The following is a 20,524-nucleotide window of genomic DNA, read 5'->3' on the forward strand; positions in this document are numbered from 1 at the left end:
GCGCTAACCAAATGCATCAAATAAAAATACCTCGATATTAATACATTGCTAATATTTCATTTAATATTATATTAACTTATACATATTGGGAGTTCCCATCAGCAGTTGGCCATACTACATCGAGTATACCGGATCCCATTCGAACTCCGAAGTCAAGCGGTGTGAGGCCCGGTTAGTACTGGGGTGGGGGACCGCCCGGGAAGACCTGGGTGCTAACTGCCATTGAGCCTTACTTTTTCTACATACTTTAATCTCAATTATATTATATTTGCCACTTTTAAGTTATACATTCCATTTTTTTTTTACTTTTAATAAATGTATACATATATATAATATTATGATACTTCCAAAATTATATTATCAATATAATATTAAATATTAAGATCTATTTTAATTTCACTCTTATTTATAAGTTTATTGTAAAAAATTTTTAAGATACAATGATCAAAATTAATATAATCATGTATAATCTGTAGATACCTATATATCGGTATATACATATAAGAGGTGCATGCATGTAAAAATAAAAAAAAATATTATTTTATTAAAATAGTAGAAATTTATAGCTAATTTTTTTTTTTTCTTTATATAAAAAATATTAAATTCTTATGTATAATAAAAAAATATAAAGTGACAATAAAATCGATGGGAATATCTTTGATATTATCTCTTTATTACTTTTAATTTAATTAATTTTATTCCATGTTAATAAAACTTAATTTATAATATAACTTGCAATAAGAGAGGATATGACAGCAATCGGCCATACTACATTGAATATACCGGATCCCATTCGAACTCCGAAGTCAAGCGGTGTGAGGCCCGGTTAGTACTGGGGTGGGGGACCACCCGGGAAGACCTGGGTGCTGATTGCCCTCTTTCTCCTCAGTCATCTTTTGGGCGGTAAAGTACCACATGCAATGCTTTTTTAGTATTGCATGTAACCTTATCTACAGTTATCTTTTTTGTTATTAATTAGGACTTCTTATTAATTAATATCTCTATGTTAGGAGAGAGCTCGCACTTTTTTTTTCTTTTCAATAAAGTATAAGGTACATATGAAATATTACGTATGAGTTTATTTTATTAAATTATTATCAATAATATACTCAGTAATATCACATCAATAAGTATAAAAATAAAAAACTTATGTATCAAGAGCATATTAAAAATTATTAGTATATTTTTAAATATAAGATTGACAATAAGTATCTACAAACACAATTTGATATATAAAAATAAAGATTTTGAAATATATTAATAATAGAATGAGGGAAAGGAAGAGCGCCATTTTAAGGTGGTAATATACTTTGTGTGTATATAGAGCGGGTTAGGTTTGATACTATTTACTCTTATAATTCACTAAATTTTGGAAAAAATTACATATAGTTGGAAATTATAATTTTAGATAATTTATATGAAGTCGAATAATATTATTATCTAATAAATGTCAATTTATTAATTTATATAGTAAGTAGTAGCTAATTGTTGATTATAGTAACTTAACATATGCTACAGGACATTTAGAACCAATTAATAGGTTAAGTTTAATTTAAATTTTTACTTTCTTTTTTTTTTTTTTTGAAGAAAGAAGGAAAGTAAGGACTTAAACTTATGTCATAGTTTTATATTTAGAACTTAATTAGAGAATATTTCTATTATAAGATTTATTTTATTTTTATACTCAACATAAATGAGTGTGGACAAAATTTGGCGGATCTTGTCAATACAAATTCTTTTTTGAACTTCTAGAAATATATAGAAGGCTTAAATATTTTATATATTAAACGAAAATAATGTCAAATACTTATTTAAATAGTACTGGAGATACATCTAAAAAAAATGTTTCATCTTTAAAAGATGCATATGGAGAATTAACAGCATTATTTTTAGAATCACAAGAAGCATATTATAGTGAATGGGATAGAGCTGAAACACCACAAGATATATGGTCTAAAGTCCAATCGTTAAAAGAAAATTTTTTATTTTTATTACTTTTAAATGGGTTAGATTTTGAAGAATATACTAAAAATAAAGATATTGACTGGTCAAAATTAGATGAAATGATGACTTGTGCAGAATTAACAAGAGAATACCCAGTAACATTACCTGATATGAGTGAAATTTATAATTTGACAAATAATTTTTCACCAAAATGGGGTAATAATACTTGTAAAAAATATAATAAAAAAATAGTTTCTAACATGAATAATATAGAGAATCAAGATAATATAACAAGATCTAATAAATTTGAAATGGATACTAAACAATGGAAATATATTTGTTATGAAACGATTTTGTTATGTTGTTACTTAATAAAATATAAGATAGATGAATTAAGATATTATAGGAATAAAATAGAAGAGGAGAAGATAAAGAAAGATATTATAGAGAGAAGTTGTACAAGAAGTAATTCAAATATTATTAGAAGAAATATTGGTACAATACGAGATAATGAAAATGAAACAGTACATTTTAAAAAAATGAAGTCAAAATCACGAATAAATCAGAATTATTATTTAATAACAAAAAAGTATAATGAATTTAATGATATGTATAAAGCTTTATTAATATTTTTAGATTTAGCTAGAACAAGATTTGAGATAAATCAAGATATACATAATTTATTGGAAAGATTCACAATAGAAAGTGATTGTTATAATATGGGTTCACATATTATGATAAATCCGTTAGATATAAGATTCAGAATTTCTTTATTAATAGGAAGTTGGAATATAGGTGATTGTGAAGAAACAAAAATATGTACTTGGAATAATGGTAAATTAAGAATACGTCCTGGGGGAGCTCCTAGAATTCGTCCATTATCTGGTGAATCTAAAAGAATGATAGATAATGAAGAATTTAAGAATTGGTTATTTAGACAAATCAATTTAATTTATTCAAATGTAGCTTTTAAATTACAAAGAATTTTGATATTTATTCCACCTGGATGGATTCAATATATTCCTAGTGATATTGATTTATTAGATATGGTAAAATATCGCGATAAATATTGGACAAGTAAAATATATAATTTGAATAATAATCAACACCATCTTCAATTTATGAATTCAAATGTAATAAAATATTTGGGTACAAATCCACAGAAGATATTTGAATATTGTTTGGAATCTATTTCAATATTAAATAATTTAAGAATAAAAATTGAGAGAGATGAATGGGGTGATTTAGCATATTTAAAAAATAAAAAGAATATAAATAAGAGAAATGAAAAGGTTGGTAAAGAATTATTGATAAGATTAATGAAATTAATGTCAGCTATGGAGAGATTAGATTTTGCTATTAGAAGGGATATTGTTAATTATTCTATAAAAAATAATAAATTATCTTCTACTTTTCAATTAAATTTTGCATCAATTTGTACATTAAATAATGAAGTAAAAGATAATGGAGTAATTTATGAGTATAGATATATATCAAAAAAAAGTAATAATTCTTTAGAATCAGATCAAAATGAATTAATGAATTATAATGAAAATATTGATAATATTAGGTCTTTTAAATCAATTGCAAAATTATCAAGTTATTGGATGTTAGAAATACCAATTTTACATGTTATTATATATAATTTGTTGAATATTAATACAATTGATATAGATCAAAAAAATTCTAAATCTGGAATTGAGAATTGTATAAATTTTGAATATAATGATAAGAATACAAATAAAGGAGAATTAAATAAAGATTTAAATGAAAATGATTTGACTAAATATGATGGTATTCATTTATATTCACCTTTTATAACTCGTTGTGTATTATTTATATCATATTTATTACAAAATGGAACAATTGGTGATGATTTAGATATTGAATATTTAGATTCATTATATTCAGGATTATCTTATACTAATAATGAAACTGATAGTGAAAATATTTCTACTAAAGTAAATTATTTAACAAAAACAGGAGTAATGCCAATAAGTATAGATACATATGCATTATATTGTGCATCAAACATATGGAATAATTACCATAATAGTAATTATAATAAATTAAATGGAAGATTTATAAAGAAGGATTTTAATCAAGGGTTAAATAATGGTATAGCTACATCAGGACATAGTAATAATAATTTAAAAAGAATATTTCAAGTTATAAGATTATTATTAACTAATTTTACAAAATTCTTAGAATATCCTACAATTGAAGGGGTATTATTAGAATGTAAACCTTTATTAGAAGCTAGTCCATTGTTATCATTACAAATGCCACAATTAGATTTACCATTTCATGTACCACAGCAAAATTTAATAACAAGTAAACAATCATCAAGATCAAGTTCACATATATTAAAAATGAATAATCAACCTTTAAATAGTACTGTAACATCAGTAATATCAATGAATAGTTTTTCTATGAGTGAATATTCATATTCAAATTTGGGATTTTCTGGTGGGAAAATAAAAAGTGAATCTCTATTAGAATCTCAAATTGATTGTAACAATTTAAATATATCTGGAACCATTAATGAAGATATAATTAATAAATTTTGTCAACAAAAAAATAGTTGCTATATTATAGAAAAGTCAACATTTTGGAATATGTATTTAAGTCGTATAAAAAGAACTGATACTACTAATTTACTTTGGAAAGATAAAGATTGGCTTGTTTCATATGGTGAATTATCTAATACAAATACTGATTTACAAGATTTATGGAAAATATTTGGAATTTCTTTATCAAGTTCTTCACGTTATGAAAGATTATATACTGATATAATAATGAGACGTTTATATACTCTTAAATTTCGTATTGAATTACTTGAATGTTGTCAAGATTTTTTTATGTTGGGTAATTCTAATATTTTAAAAGAGTTACTTTATATTATAAGAAAGCTTAATACATATATAATATTAAATAATGTTAATCCAAAAAAAGAATTAAATGATAATAAGATGTCTCAATTATATAATAAAATAAAATTATCTAATAGTAATAAGAAGACATATGGGATAGAATCTGGTTTAGTAGGATTAAATTCATTTTCATCTTATAAAACATATTGGAATTTATATTGTAGTTTTTGCGTTTCAAAGTCAAATGAATTAATGATACAGAAATTATTTGATATTCCAATGCAGATGTTAAAATTACCAGCTACACATAGAAATGAGCTTAAATTAAGGATTAATAAGAATAACAACTCAGAAATTGAAGAAGAGCGTATAAGATTAGAGAAATTAGCAAAAGAAGAGATACAAAGTTGTATAGATACATTTATATCATCATTTAAATATTTAGATGATATATATATACTTGAAACAATTACTTGCTGGAGTAAAGTATGGCTAGATTATGGTAATATTTCTGTTAAAGATTATGTCAAAATTATTATTGAAAAATTATTAATTTATATTCCAAATTATATTGAAGAACTAATAAAAACAGAATATTGGGACTTAAATATAATTCCATCTAAGCAATTTCAAGAATTTTTGTCATATCTATTTATTATTGATAAATATATATATATACTTAAGAACTGGCTAGAATTCAATTTAGGCACTGATATTTTATTTCAAGATTTACAATATATTAATGACAATACTTTAAAAAAATTTGGAATTGAACCTTCATATTATATAGGAAAAGACTCAGTAGCTGATAAAGATGAAGCTTTTAATTATTTAAATCAAATAAATTATGTGAATTCTTCATTAAATAACACTAACGAGAATGTATCTACTACTATAAAAAATTTTCATAAAGTTCCATTGATAAGTAATAATTTAAAATACTCTCACTTTTTATCTATTTTTATAACTCCTAGTTTAATTGAAATGATTCAATCTAAATTAAGTATTTTATTATCTTTAATACAACAGGCTGGAAATAATAATAAAGATTCATTGTCTACTTCACTTTGGGTATCTGGAATTAACATTCCTAGTATATATGTGTCTCCTATTATTATAGATATTGGTACTATAATAAATACTGGAATAGATTCTATACTTGAATGGGTTAAATTACCAATAGAGGACTCATCAATGATATTATTATCACCAATATTATCATTTTTTAGAGATACATCTAATTTTGTGATAAAGTCTTTAATTGAACAAAATCAATACTTAGAATTATCTGATATTAAAGATTATTCAATTGAGATTTTACATTATTTAAGCTCTAATTATAGAGTTGGTAACTATTCATTTAATAATAAACATTTTTCGGAGAGAAGAAAGTTAAGAATAGAATATTATAATGAAAAATATACTTTAAATAATGATAGTGATAATGATAATATTATGAGTCCTAAAAGTATAGATGATTTAGAAATTAATGATTTAAAAAATACTGCGTTAGGATCTTCTCTTGCAATGAAATTCAATAAAAATGGATTACTCTATCAATTATTGTTGAATTGTATAAAGTTATCAACTTCTGGAAGAAATTTAGATAGTAATCTCATTTCTTCTAATATATATTCTTCATCACCTAAACAATCAACATATAATAATGGATTCAAAGTTCAATTTGTAATTTCAATCAGAGTACTAGTATCTTTACATACACTCTTTTTTTTTAAAAATTTGTTGATTGATACATCTCAAAAAGTTAAAAATATATTTTTTAATAAAACTAATATACTGAACTTATCAAATTTAGTAAATACAAATTTCATTGAGAATATCCGGAAAATTTTAGAGTATTTACGTCAGTATGGTGCTATGGATATAGATGAAAATAAAATTTTGTCATCTAACAATAATGAGAATTTAAATACATTAATTTTAACTGGAATAGATGATGATATTTCAAATATTTATGGGTATTCAAATGAAGAACAAAAAAAAAGTGAAAGTGAGAATATATCTTTGAACTTAAGTGGATTCAACGAAGATATTGAATCTAAGAAATTACTATCTATAGCTAATAAAAAAAATTCAAATCCAAGTGACCTTGAATCTATGCTTAATAATATTATTAATGAATGTGTATCAAATATAGACAAGTTAGCATTTGAAATATTTGATCTATTTAGTATAAGTGTTTTTTATGGACAAATGGCAACTGAAATGTTTTTAGATACTTATTCTGAATATCCAAATATAGTAGGAAACAGTGTATCAGCATGTCTAGATAATACAACAGGTCTAGAAAATTTAATTCCGAAGATTAAGAGAGAATTCGATTCTTTTATAGCAGAATGTCCAAATGATGATGAATGGAAAAAGAAATTTAATTCTATTTGGCTCAATAACCTATATTTATCTTGGTTGACACATATTGTGGAGTTATCTAAACAAGGGTTAAATTCTCGCAGGCTAACAGGAAGTGATATATTATTATTTGAAAATGATCTAGAATCTTTGGATAATTTACGTCGGTCATATAAAATTTCAGATATTTTTGATATCAACAATGATGATGAAATCTTATATAGTTATAAACAAGATTCATCTCAATTATCTGATGGAAATTTAAAGAATTCCTATATACGTCTTAATGATTTTATCCTCACATTTCTTACAAAACTAGTAAAAAACCCTAATATGTTACATGAATATATAAGAGAACCTAAGAATGAGAAAACCAAATCTTTCAATTCCTCTATTTGTTCATTTTCAAATGTTAAAAAAGTATCTGTAATTAAAGCGAAAACGGCTGTTAATGTGGCCGACCGTGTTGTATCAAATATAGTAAAAGGTACAAGTCCAACAAGGATTAAAAATTTAATATCTCAGTCTATATACGGAAGATGAAAATTAAATATAATATTGAAATAAAACTGAAATGTAAATATTTGCATAAAGTAATGCTCTATTTAAAACATTACTTTAGTTTAAGGAAATGAAAACTATATTGTTATATCTTGAATAAAATAATGTAACTTGATTATTATTAACATTTTTATTAACATTCATCTCCATGGAAAGGAAACTATTCATCATATCCTGATTGCACATTATCATGAACAACATATGCATCTAGATCAATAGCTACACAATTATGTATTGCATATAATAATCTTTCTCTAAGAATCTCTTTACTTGAATATTTTGGTAATGATAATCTAAATCCACATGTAGTTGCTATAGGTAAACGTTCATCTTGTATAATATCTGGATTATCATAGCTAACTGAAAATTTCCATTCATCATTTCCTTGTGGTAATCTACTACGTCCTGATACAAATCTTAATAATTCTTGCACTTGTTCATTTGTAAATGTCTCCAAGACTTGAAATAGTTGCTCTTTTAATTCACTTTGAGTACATACTGTATGTTGTTTTAATATATTTAAATCTATATAAGATTCGCCACATATTAAATATTCAATGCGAGAATGATCAAATAATAATCTCATACGTCCGAGTGGCAATATTGAGCCTAATCCTTTTAATATACATGTAATACTAGACATATCTTCCATCATTCTACATCTTTCAGCTAATTGTATAAATAAATGAAGATTTTTTAAGTTAACATTAACTGATTCACCCTCATTATTATTACCTAGTAATGATATAATACCACCACTCATATTTTCTATTTGAAATGTCAGTCCTTCTAATTCTGGAGGAATTAATAAATTTTTGGAATCTTGTGGATCTTTTTCTGTATAATTTTCATTGGTTTGTGTATTATATTTCATTTCAGAATTTATTGATTTTAATGAATTTAATATTTCATAAGTAATACAATCTGCATCAATTAAATCTTTAAGTGATAATGGTTGCCCAACAAATTTTTTCCATATTAAAGGATTTAAATTAATATTTAGTGCACTCTTTATAATCATGCATATACCCATTACTCTACCTAAACACTCATAAATTTCTTTTATTATATCTTCATAAGCTTTATCTTTAGGCCATTCCCAAGGGTCTAGTTTATGTACTACACCTGTTATAGGAGATGAAGATGATTGTGGATTAGATTGTCCTTGTACCCTACTCAATTCTGTGGAATCAATTCCAGATTCAGATTCTACTATTCTATCTTGTATATTACTTAAAGGGTATGATAATGAATTAATCACTGTTTGGTCTAAATATATATGATCAACTCTCCTTGATGAGTTATATAATTTTAACTTGTCTTTATTTCCATTTTCTGTTTTGTCTATATAAAAATTAAAATTATTTATACTACTATCAATTGTTCTTAATATTATATTATTTATCTGACCAATTTTACTTAATTTTAATGATGGAATTAATAATTCTATATATGATGAAATATCATTCGTATTATCATCAATTATCTTTGTTGAATATATATTTTTATATATGATTTCATTTTTCAATTTTCTTAATAAAGATCCCTCTCCATACATTATACAAACTTTATTTTTCAATTCTTTATCAAATAGTAAATCTTCTTCACATATATATAGCTGTTTAGGAGACTTATATGTATTTGAAAAATTATTATGTAATAAATTTGCACTGCATGGTTCTATTACTACGGTATCTTGATTATGTCCAATTGAATGTATTGCATTCGCACATGGTATAAATAATCTTGATTTATTATTAATATTATATTCATTATCTTCATTATTATCTTCATTCTCACTTATTTTACTTTTATTATTCCAATTCATTATTTCATTTGATATCCATGATAAGAACTCTTGAAAAGGACCACCAAAGTCTGTACTTCCCTCACCTCTAAAAACTACTAAAAATGGTCTTTCAGATATTCTTAATTTTTCCGGTAACATATATAGTATTTGTCTTGTTGCTTGTGCTAACAATGTGTGTTTTAAATCATTGTCACTTATTGCTAAACTACGGTTTAGATGAACTGTCAATCCATTATTACTAGCGTTATTGGCATTGTTTTTACCCGAATCAACCAATCTTTTTAATATATCATTCCATAGAGAATCAATTAGCTTTACTTTATAAAGTGGTTTTAAAAATAAATAGCTACTGATTGGAATTGGAATATCATATGGTCCAACATGAATTACCATTCTAGGTGATGAGTTAATATTATTGTAATAGCCCCAACTTCCTAATAAATATGTTGATTCAATTAATATAAAATGAGATAATGAAAATTCATGTTCATTTATTTCAAGATCTTTATTATTAAGTAGTAGTTTCCAGTAATTATTACCATATATATTAATAAAAAAATCTCTAGGTGATGACATTCTTAGAAAATCTTCTTGTTCATATGTTGGTATTGGTGAATTATAAACTGCTGATATCATAGGAATTGTATATTTAGATATATCATTAAATCTATTTAACAATATTATTCTACCATATATAAATTGTTTCAATATATCAATATACCATAAAATTGTTCTGGTCATTTCTTGTTTATTATCACTATTCAAATCTGACTTTATTAATATAAATGTTGAATATATTGGTGAAATTCTATTTAATAATTTATTAATCATTTGCAGTGGAAAGTGTTTTTCATTATCTATATTATCCATATTATTTTGTAAATTAATTTTAGGTATATGATTAATATATATCTTATATATTACTGATTGAATTAAATCTTTTATATATACACTTAGTAATTTAATAATGTCAAATGAATCAGATGGTGATATTTTACATTTTAACCATAAATATGAATCATTCTTTGGTAAAATTTTATTTAAATCAATTCTTGTAAAATTCATATTGAATAAATTTGAGGAGTTTGTACTTATATTAGCAATCATTTTATATGTTTCAGACAATATTAGTTTGTATATTGAATGAGTTGATAATTCTAAATTTAATAATTGGATAATTTTATGATCAATATTTTGTTGACAATTTTTATGCATTTCACTTAATATTTTTAAGTCGACTGAAATAATTGGTTTCACCTTAAAATTATAATGAAAGTAGTTGGAACTATCTTGACTGGAATCTTTATTTTTTTGTTTTTTTACTTTTATTAAATGATTGCAGTAAGATTTATTTAACAAATTTAAATTAGGTATCCACTCAATAAGTGATCTACAAGATGAGTAACTAATGTTCCCTCTTGTGCTTGTACATAATAGTGATAATAACTTTCTAATTTGATGAATCCAAATATAACGTTCTTTTTCAATATACCAATATGGATAATAACCATGATCTTTATCAATATATTCTTCTATTTCTAATAATTCCCAACATATTTTTCTCATATAATCATATACTTTATTATCATCACTTTTAGTATCTTTGTTTAAACCAATACCACAATTTCTTGGAAAGTTTACATCAGCAGAAGAATATGAAGATAATGAGTTATTAATAGTAATTAATTGAGTTAAATACTTATGGATTGTGTGTATAATATCTAACAATTGATATTTATTTTTTACTAATGATAATCCATTATAAATTTCTTCCATTATACTTTGTTTAATTAATATCCCAGATACATTATAATCTGTTAATGATGATAATCTATTAATTTGATTTCTAAATAAGGAATTATCATCTACCACTGTAGTACCAGTATTAGATTGTGAAGATGTAATATTGGATATAAAATAAGACGTATTATTATGATCATGATTTGATTGAATATTATTTTCTAGTTCATTATAATAATATATTTCTTCATCAGTTGGTCTTCCAGTTACCTCACGTCTAGATATAGATAATGCTACGGTGCTTGTTGTATATGTATTACCAGATAATGGCTGTGAAGTACATTTAATTGCTCTTAACCAACGATAAAATAAATATTGAATAGTATGAATATTTAACTTTATCCTATTTAGATAAAATGAATCTGAAAATTTCGAATTAATATAATCTGTATAATGTATTAGATCTTCATTTTCTAATTTAAATTCATCATCTGATGCACTATTGTTTTTTGATATACTTGATGTTACTAATAGTGAATTATTTTGCAATATACCACCAATATTTAGTGAATTTATTTTAATTGTGTATGTTAATGGATTTTTGACATTTTCTTCATCTTTTTCATCAATGACACTTATTAATTGACAGTTAGACAATAAACAAGGCCAAGGATACTGATAGGGTGGTAACAAATTTGATTTTCTTTTGGAATCTAATATTAAATTATTTTCAAATAAGGATGATGTATATTTATTCCCCATTTCAATATCAATTGAACTTATTCCAAAACAATATAAACGTTCATATTGATATGTAAACTCAACAATCATATCTCTATCATTATGTAATCCTATATTTGATGGCTGCGGAGTCATATACCATATATTATTATTATTATTATCATTATCATTATCATTATCATCATTTTCAGTATCAATATTTTCTGTATAATTACCCATTTTTTCTTTTTTTTTAATTAAATTTGAATAACTTCTTCTATATGTAAAGCCAGCTATTTGTCCATTTCCATTACATATATATGGATTTATACCTTTATATGCTAATAGCTCTGCTATATTTAAATGGCCATATGCTAATGCAAAATGATAGCATGTATTTCCTTCTTTATCTTTTAAATTGACATTTGAGTTATATATACAAAGCAATATATATGCTATTCTTGCATTACCACTAATAATACTAGCCATTAAACCTGTTTGTTCTAAACATAAATTTTCATTATTATTAATACATATACTCATTTTATTCTTATTTAAATAAAAACCAATATACACACAATTTAAAGATACATTTGATTGATTTAAATTCAATTCACTTTTTTGTTTATTTAAACATCCAGTTACATCAATATTAGTATACAATAATAAAAATTTTATTGACTTCTCAAGACCCAACCAACATGCTAACCAAAATGGATTTTCTTGTCTTATTATTTGATTTTTACCAGAATAATTGGAAATATTATCAATCTCGAACTTTTCTCTTAATATGTTTAAATCAAACTGTAATTCGTTATTTATAATTTTACTCAAATATTCTTGTGGTTTTAAAAATTTTATAGTAGTGTATGTATCATTTAAAAAATCTCTAAATGTACGTTTATTGTTGCTTATTAGTAAAGGTATAAAACTTAATAATGTATTACACATATCATTAGTTAATGAAATTAAAAATTGAAATTGCCCATTCTTATCTATTATAATCTCTTTATATTGTTTCATAATATAATATAAAATTTCAATATCATCATCTAATAGTGCCATTATAAAAAACTGTCGAATAATCCATTTATCAGTATCTGATAATATCTGACTACTATTGTTACAATATAAATCCTGTATATAATTTCTTTGTAAACTAATTGTAGATAAACCAAATATATTTAATTCTTGATAAAACTTTGTAAAATTAAACGAAAAACAATACTTTAAATTTTTAAAAAATATTAATGCTGGAATACTTGGTTGAAATTCTATTGTTATTTCATCACCTATACCATATTCTGGTATTTCTACTAAATCAATAAATTTATTATTTAAATTAGTATGGTTTCTTCCTGTTATTTTAATCTCTGTATTTTTAGGTATATTATACTCATACGATTCACTTATTTCATACGGTAATGGTGGGAGTAAAGATACAATAAAACTACCATCACACATCCATATATACCTATATAAACCATTAATCCAATCAATTCCAATACCAAATGGTTTACTATCTACATTATCTAAGGAAATATTCTTATCATTATCTATTAATTTTGGTTGAACTTGAAATGTTATTGTAAAAGATTTAGCAGGATCTAATGAATTAAATAATGTAGATTTAATCAAATTTCTACTTTCACTAATATGGATATTACTATTATTATCATCAGATAGTATATTTATTTCATCCCCATTTAAGTTTGAAATTTTCTCATCATTAGTAATAGAGATATCTGGATTTAATCTTCTATCCAAATACTTGATATAATTTATATATTTATTATTTGTAATTTCAATATTTATATTTGTTGGTAATATCCAATTTTCCCAAAATTCAAGTAGTGATGACTTATACAATTCATTACTGTTACAAGAACTTGTACATAAACTAATGCCACTATATATTTTTGGATATACATAGCTAACGACTTTAATGCTACTATCTAATAATCTATCATCACTTCTCTTTAAATATTCATTATTTTTTAAAAGTTCTATTTCTAGTTCGTTGTTACTATTTTCATGTTTTAACTCATTGGGTATCCATTTTATTAATGGTTCATTCTTTGATAATATTGGGATCATTTCTGTTTTTGATATAACCTGAGAAAATGGTACAAAAAAAGAGCCAATACCATCACTGACTTTTATATTACATAATGTATCAGATAGATTATCTTCATTATGAATACATCTATCTAGTATAATAATGGGTAACATAAAGTTTGATGATGGTGGTAATCCCATAATAATTAATGGAATATTGTTGATTTCCCATATTATTAAATGATTTTGAAATATTACATTAATAATGAATTTTCTATTTTTACTATAATTTAGAAATTTCTCCTTTTCATTACCCCTAATTCTTGCTGTACATTTATTGATATCATCTTTACCAAATACAAAGCAATGATCGTCATATAATGAATATAATATTGTACCAATATAGCTTTCAAATACATGATTTTGTTTGTTATTACTTGCTAATACTTCTCTTTTTCTAATTGCTATTAACAATTCTTTAGGCCAATATTCATTATAAAATAAATTAAATTCTTCATTATTAAAATCAAATTTAGAATCAAATAATATTCCACCAATAAAGATTGAATCAATTGTTACAATTTTATTATTTATTAGGTTAGTACCTATGTTTATTGTAAATTTAATAGTACCTGAATGTAATCCATTATAGTATAAACATTTATTTACCCTTAAGCACTGAATATAATTATTCACCTTATTATATTTTTTATTAATATCAATATTACTTGAATATATTTCATGATGTTCAACCTTTTCATTATAATAAATATTTTGTAATATAGAAAATAATGCTTCAGTGTTACATTCAAATATCTCCATACCACCGTATTCATAAAGAATACACCTAAAATATTTATCATATAAGCCATACAATACCCTTGGTAATAGTTTAATATTATAATAAAAATCATTTTCTATGGATTTTGAATATAATAAATTATTTGGTTGAATAATAAAGCCAATTAAGCCATTTATTCGATTTGAATATCTGATCATATTACTGGAGATATTAATTTTGCCAGATAATATATTATTATTACTATTATTGATAATGCCATCATTGATACGTAATAAACTAATAATATTTCCATATTTATCAATGTATTTAGAGGATAAATTTTTCACTGAGTATCCAGTATTCTCGAAAATTTCCATTGATAAATTAATTGTATTATCATCAATGTAATTTAAGGTCTCATGTATATATTGCCATGGTAATAAAGTATTTGGAGGTATTTTGTTCATAAGAAGATTTCTATAATACTTGTATTTAAAAAAGTCACTTTGGTTAGATCCTGTTAAGTTGTGCTTATTTTGTTTTTCAACTTTTTCAATTTCTCTATATGTTGCAATAATTGTGTCACTTGTACTTAACATAGAATGATTTGCTATTGATAAATAGTTTAAATATTTACCAAAAAACGATAGTATATGTGGTAATGGTAGTAATGAATGCTGCAATGAGATATCTAATATAGAGTGAGCTGAACATGCCATAAAATGACATATTAAAGTTGCATTAATACGTTGTCTATTAATTGGTTTATAATCTTCTGCAGATGTGAAGTAATCCCATGATAACTGCTTCAATGATGACTTCCCTAAAATCATCTCTTTATATACTGCTAAACCGGATTGATTAATAGTTCCGTCAATTTCATTAACAGTTTTACATTCATATAGTGATAATACAGATGAAACACAATAACATATAGAGTCTAAAATACTTTGATATTGTATAAATCTATTAATTGTATTATGAACATTATTCATTTTATATTTAGAGCATATCCAATATGTAACTCTAGATGCATCTATAGCAAGCTTTGTTGGCATTTGTATCCCATTAATTAGTAACGAGAATAAGCAATTCCATGTATAGGGAGTAACAATCGAATTCCTGACACCACTTGGACATAGTGGATGTCTGATTAGTGGATCCATTAGCCAGTGAGCAACATATACAGAAGGAGATAATGAGGAATAACTTAAAGATTTCTCATTGTTATTTATTTTATTACTTTTCTTAATAGATATGACTTGTATTAACGAACCAATTAAATGGAATAATATTTCACTCATTATACATGTTTGTAATATATCATAATATTCAATATTATTTTGATAAGCCCATATTTCCGATTGGTATAAAAGTTTTTGCCATGAATATAATTTATCTATTAACATACTTTCAGAATCTAATTTTTTTAATATATTAATAGTACTATTTGTTATTCCAATTTGTTGATTTTGGCTAATATCATTGCTTAGTGGACGTCTATATAAGAGCCAGTATTCTGGAGACGGTGATAAATGATTATTATCATCTATATTTTGGTGAGCTGCAGGGAAAACGAAGTCTTCTCTTCCACGGCATATAAAATAGCAACATATACGCATTAATTTCATTATATACAGACACTTTATTAATTGTGAGTTGTCTATTTTATTTTCTTGTACTTTTTTAGTATTTATATCATTTTGTTTTGCTACATAAATTTTTGAATTAATAAATTCAGGAATTATACCACATATGTTGCATAAAGAATCAACAGTAGCAATCTGTATTGACCATGTCCCAATTGTTCCATGTGATCTTAATACTAATTTTTTAGCTGTCATAGGATTTGATCCATCTAGATTAAAAATTCTCTGATTAACATTTAAATGACCATATATGAAATCATCAATATGTTTTATTGGATTTAAATAATAGATATCTTGTAAAGATTGTTTATTATTTGATATTAAATTATAAATCCAATACCACAAGTTCTTAGTATCTTCAACTGGAATAATAGAATTAATTTTTATATTTGGTATACTGTTGGTAACTATTCCTGTGCATCCAATAATTTGCTTAAGTAAGATATTATTATTGTTATTATTCTGATTATCATTCATTATATTTGAAACATATTTTCCAGAAAACAAATCATAAAGATTAACTCCTTCATTATCTCCAGAAGACTTCAATGAAAATTCACCGAATATACAAAATAACTTTAATAATATATCTTTTGATAAATTAGACAAAGGTACATTACTATTTGGGTATAATTCAATTATTATACGTGTTATTAATGATACAACTAATACTGAACGAGATATTAATACACATACAATACTTAATAAACACTGATATTGTTGTTTATTATTATCTGGATTTTGATCTTGTTCATCAATTTTTTCAGTGAACTCACTTAAATTAACTGTTATGCAACCATTACCAAATAATTTATAAATAGTATTAATACAATTAACTTCTAATATAGATAAAAAACCTTGTAATAGTTTTTCACATTGTTCCAATGATAAGCCATATAAGCATGTATAACATAAAACACTACTATCAATACTACTGCTTAGCCAAGGAAAATCACCATCAATAATATTTGAGCATCGTCTTCTCAATAATAAATTTTTTTCTATTTGAAAGTTTTGCTTATTGTTTGTTTTATTATTGGAAGTTATATCCTCATTATAATCATCTAAGCACTCATTTGAGTTAATATCAATACCAAATATGGCACATATTGAACATGACAACAAACAATGATCAATTAATAGATCAAGAATCTTTTCATTTGAATAATCTGAATTAAAACCATCTTTATTAATATCTGATCTTTTAAATTTAATAACTTGTCCATTCAATGAAATTTGAATAAAATTATCCAAGTTTTGTTTTAGTAAGTTGCTACATTTGAATAGTCTTGTACATATTGTAGAAATTAAATCATTTTTCAACATGCATAATATTGATGAATCTGATAGTAATATTTGTTGATATAAATGAATATTTTGTAGAAATGTGATGTAACTATACATCTGTATATCTTTTAGTTTTTGTTTTTGTTGTACAAATTCAGTAGAATGTCCATCTGTACAGCCTAATATACTATTTGTTTCTTGATTATTAATATTATTTGTATTTATATTAGATATATTATCAGAATTATTATTGATATTAGATATGTTATTTGAAGAAATTAATTCAAACCATGTACTACTACGACGACGGTATCTGGTTGTAAATGGTAAACCTTCATAATATAAAGTTAGTGGATCTAATATAAGAAATATAACTGATAAACGTGTATCTTCTGATATTTGAGCTAATTCATTAAATTGCACTTCTAATACACTCCCAATACTTTCTCCTCCTACAAATATTTCTGATCTTAATATAGAACCAGATGATGTTGTGCTAACACCATATCTAATATCAATAACACTTCCTTCAATATAAGAAACCTCTAATGCAAAGAGATTTTGAGGTAATAATAGGGAATTTGAACCTGATGGTTTAAAACCAACAACATCATTTCTTTGAAATACTTCATCAATAGACATAGTAATAACATTTGATGGAGCAACAGTTATACCAAATCTAGCTATATTTAAAATTCTAAATGACAAAATATTTGGTGGGATTGTTAAGCCAGTAGTTTGTAATCCACGAAATGTTAATGGTGCTCTACTAATAACCATTCCACCCCCTTCAGTTGCTCTATCACAAATTACAGTACGACCATCAATACTAACATGAAAGTTACTACTTGCATATGAACCAATAAAAAATGGTGAATGGGGAAAATTTGAAAATAATTGTGAAATATTTCCAGTACTATTATGATTATTAGTATTTGTACTACTTATATTATGAGAACCTAAATTCCCTTCACTATATTCACTAATCTGGTTTTTATCTGGAGTAGAAACAGGATACTGAATTAATTCACGCGATATTGTAATTAAAAATGATCTTGGATATAATTGTAAATCAGGTAATGAAACAGATAAAGTCTTAAGATCAAGATATTCAGTATTAGTTTCGGTTTTTATTATATTACAATTGTCATCTTTCTGTATATTTATACTACCACAATAAAAACAATTTAATACTTCAGAATAATTACATTGCCTTATACATTCAGTTAATAATGTACATAATTTTGATTCAAATTCGCTATTATTATCCCATAAATATTTTAATAAATTTGTTTTACCATTATTAGCTTGTAATAGTGCTGATAGTATCAAATATGAATTGCATGAAGTATCCGACATAATTAGTGAATTATTATTATCATGCTCATTTTTTATATCAATCGTTACTTGATTTGTTTGTTTAATTTTTGTTATTCTAGTACAATATCCAGATAGTTGTACATAGCTTATTAAAATATTAATAATATCTAAAGCATAATTTTTGTATTCATCCAATTTATTAGCCAAGTTAGAACTCATTTTTTCTTTTTGATCTAAGTTATTTAATTGGGATATATCATTAATTCCTCCAAAATCTTGTATTTGGTGATTATCTTCACATTTTACATCATCTTGACTTTTTATCTCAAAAAAAACATTTGAAATGATTTTTAATAAATCAATTACATAATTAACTACTTGCTCTCTCAATGTACTTATTTCCTTATTTTTTTTATTTATATTTTCCCTTGTTGATGATAGTAAAGTTGACAAAACATATGCTTTAATTAATCTCCAACAACGTTTACGTATCCTTGTTTGATATTCATTCTTAATTTGCAATAAATTTATTACTTGTGAAATGTTCAAATTCGTTGAATTATCTTTAGGTGAAGCTGATAATAAAAACGAAGATGAATTAATGTAATTTAATCCAAGTGTTGTAGATGATTCTGATGCAGAGATTGAAAGTAAAGATAATGAATCTTGATTAGAAATAGATTGTAAGTTAGAACTGTAATCTCCTATACTAATGGAAATATCTCTACCAATACTATTCAATTCTGAAATCTTCAAATAAATTTCAATAAAATCATTCTTATTTTTTATATTCTTAATATTACATAAAGTATTATTTACATAAAGATATAATGGTATAGTACAAGCTAAATGATATATACCATCACTCATTATCAATGTTTCTACCGGACTTGATAATTCCTCAGATTTATTATCAGTAATATTAACAAATACATTTGAATATATATATGATAATCCAGGTTTAAAATCTTTTATTTTAAAAATATTTTGGTCATATTTAACTAATCGTAGTATCCATACTTTAACCAATGTTTCTTCTTGCTGATGATTACTTTCTATTTCACGTGGTTTATATATATTTCCATTATTAAAGTATCTATTAGTTAAAGGTAAAAATGATCCAAAATTATATTTTAAGCTATCAATTGGTTCAGTGTATTTAGGTGAGTTTTGTAATCTCTGTACAAATAATAAGATTTGAGTATTATCATTTAGTGTTATGCATTGCTCAATATTATAACCAAGTTTTTTTAATTGATTATAATTATTTGTTATTGATACAAAACGACAATTAAAATCAGTTATATTTCCATATTCTTCACCTTCTTCATCATCTTCAGTATGTCTAGCTATAACAATACCTGTTATTGCTTTACTCAATAATCCAACTGATTTATTATTATTATTATTA

At 24.2% G+C, this 20,524-nt stretch overlaps 2 protein-coding genes across 2 annotated transcripts in view; one reads left to right on the forward strand and one right to left on the reverse strand.

Annotated features, from left to right (window-relative positions):
- Positions 1–1,796: 1,796 nt before the first annotated feature.
- cand_016790 (uncharacterized protein) lies at positions 1,797–7,730 on the forward strand (the record flags this gene model as incomplete). Its single annotated transcript, XM_067211913.1, has 1 exon — positions 1,797–7,730. One exon carries the CDS (start codon positions 1,797–1,799, stop codon positions 7,728–7,730), a length of 5,934 nt encoding a protein of 1,977 aa, XP_067069365.1.
- A 178-nt stretch (positions 7,731–7,908) lies between these two features.
- Positions 7,909–20,524, reverse strand: part of cand_016800 (HECT domain-containing family protein) — a gene marked incomplete at both ends in the record, with an annotated part of 18,817 nt that continues 6,201 nt past the window's right edge. Inside the window, one exon of the mRNA XM_067211914.1 lies at positions 7,909–20,501. Within this exon, the coding sequence (XP_067069366.1) occupies positions 7,909–20,501 (12,593 nt within the window). The remainder of the gene's footprint in view (positions 20,502–20,524) is intronic.

This window comes from Cryptosporidium andersoni, assembly GCF_001865355.1.
Source record: "Cryptosporidium andersoni isolate 30847 chromosome Unknown contig_9, whole genome shotgun sequence".
NCBI classification, from domain to species: Eukaryota; Apicomplexa; class Conoidasida; order Eucoccidiorida; family Cryptosporidiidae; genus Cryptosporidium; species Cryptosporidium andersoni.